The following is a 2208-nucleotide window of genomic DNA, read 5'->3' on the forward strand; positions in this document are numbered from 1 at the left end:
TAATTAAACCAGTTCTCCCAGAATAAACAGGTAGCAGCAAAGATTCCAAACTTCCAATGACAGAAAACTTAAATGCGAATCTATTAGAATATTTGTGCTTTCTAAGAACTTCTGAAGAGCTAATTTACAAATGCTTCTTCCATTGTAGGATTTTTAAGAAAGCAAAGGATTAATTATGATGTCTCTTGACTTCTTTTTCTTGCTTCTAGATTTCAACCACTGACAAAGTAAGCCAGTCTGTACCATTGACTTCACCTTGTGACACTGGGTGTGCCTCCATCTTGGTCACAGTATCATAGAGTGTATTGCTCTTCTCTGTGTAGCTAGCATAAGGCTGCATTTCATCCTTAGAAAAAGCTCAAAGTTAAAATCCAATCAAAGGGGCAGAAACTATTACCAAAATTACCCTTGCTTCTACCACATTAACATCGACTAAGAATGCTTATAAATGTGTCTCTGACTCATATGAGCAGAAAATCAAAGCTTTGTTCTAATAATCTATCAAAATGCCTGTTGGTTATTTATATTTTGTGTGAGATGTTTGTCGGGTGAATGTAGATATGTAGAGGAGTAGGGGTGGCATAAGAGGTATTTCAAAAGAATGAGTCAAAGAAAAATAAAAAGGTTGTCTTTGAAGACAAAGAAGCAGGCTGCTTTATGGTTAGATAAGAGAAAAAATTATTTTGGTGTCTAAATGAGACAGTTTCATGGAGAAGGAAACATCTACTTGATTTCTCTAGAGAATAAAATACAAATAGGGCAAAGTTGTTAAGATACCATTAATCAGATGAAAAAATAGGTTGGAAACAGACAGATAAATACATTGATATTTATATCCAGGATTTTCTCCTTTATCATAGTAGTTGCAAATCATTGTTCTCCATTCATTTCTGGAAGTTAATTTCTGATTTGTTGAGACTTACGTATTAATTATCAGAACATTTTGGCACTATAACTGTTTATAAGATATATATTATAAAATAGATATCTATTATATATATTTGATAGATATTTAGCAAAATAAGCATTCTGACTGCTAACTGCAAAATCAGAATTGTGTTGTTCAACAAAATCATGACTATTGGTGCAAATTATAGATTATTCTACTAGATTTAAGACCATGTGATTTTAAAGTTTGCATATATTCCTTAATTTATCTTACCTCTTCAACAGCTTAAGTAGCTTCTGATTTTGGCAATTTTCATTTTCTAAAAAAAAAAAAAAAAAAAAGCAAAACAATCTGGAGTGACTGAAGGCAACATAATTGTTTAAAATGAACAGTTATGGTATCAAAATGTTCTAATAATTAATATGAAAGTCTCAGTAAATCAGAAATGAACTACCAGAAGTGAATGAAACACACTGATGTGCCGTTACCATAACCAGAAATTTTGGTTCTTAGGCAAAAAAGCAAAACACTGAGATAGGAGCTTAATGCAATAAAATGGATGTGATGCCATCTCTTTGCTATATAAAAATAAATATTGTGGTTATTTCTCAAAATAAAAATATTAGCGTGTCCTAATTATCAGCCCTAGTTGGCTTAATTCACAGTGCTTGCTCATCTGAGAATCACAACACTGTCATCATGTAAGGTACTCCCATTCTAGCCACCCATGTGTCTCTTTCGTTTACAAGAACAATGTTGTTCCTCAATAAAGTAACTGTCAGTCAATCAGTCCCACATTTCTCACCCTTTTCTAATTCAATAAGGTGGAAGAAAAATTCAGCAGTTAATACCTGAAGCCAATGATTTTCAAAAGCAAAATGCATCCTATGATGACCAAAATAATAGATGGGATGATATATTGAATATATGGTCCTAATAATTGGTGACCTGTAATGATAGAAAAAATTATGGTTCAAAGGTGGGAAATCCAGATAATGGTATACATTTCATTGATAAAATGAATACAGGAGTTAATGTATGGAACTGAAACATGCTCAAAATCAGGCAGCCAGAAAGATCAGTAGCTCCAGGGGAGAAGGGGAGGGGGGTCTTCTTTGCTAAATGGGCACACTGTTCCGTTCTCTACTAAACATTTATTTTATAATTGTGAATTAATGTTGCTTTTAATCTTGGTCAGAAAAAAATATTTGCAGCAGCTGATGGTTAATGCAGGGACCCATAACTGATCAAGGTTCTGAGAATAAATGGTTGTTGAATGGAGTGTTCAACATTTTACAAAAGAATGTAAAAGCCAGACC

The 2208-nt window shown here is 33.1% G+C and overlaps 1 protein-coding gene across 1 annotated transcript in view; it reads right to left on the reverse strand.

Moving 5' to 3' along the window:
• Positions 1-205: 205 nt before the first annotated feature.
• LOC308422864 (cell surface glycoprotein CD200 receptor 1-like) overlaps positions 206-2208 on the reverse strand; it is a gene marked incomplete at both ends in the record, with an annotated part of 5013 nt that continues 3010 nt past the window's right edge. Inside the window, 3 exons of the mRNA XM_080919507.1 lie at positions 206-357; positions 1378-1397; positions 1741-1837. Of these exons, the coding sequence (XP_080775633.1) occupies positions 206-357; positions 1378-1397; positions 1741-1837 (269 nt within the window). The remainder of the gene's footprint in view (positions 358-1377; positions 1398-1740; positions 1838-2208) is intronic.

Source organism: Micromys minutus (genome assembly GCF_963924665.1).
Source record: "Micromys minutus genome assembly, chromosome: 7".
Taxonomy (NCBI): domain Eukaryota; kingdom Metazoa; phylum Chordata; class Mammalia; order Rodentia; family Muridae; genus Micromys; species Micromys minutus.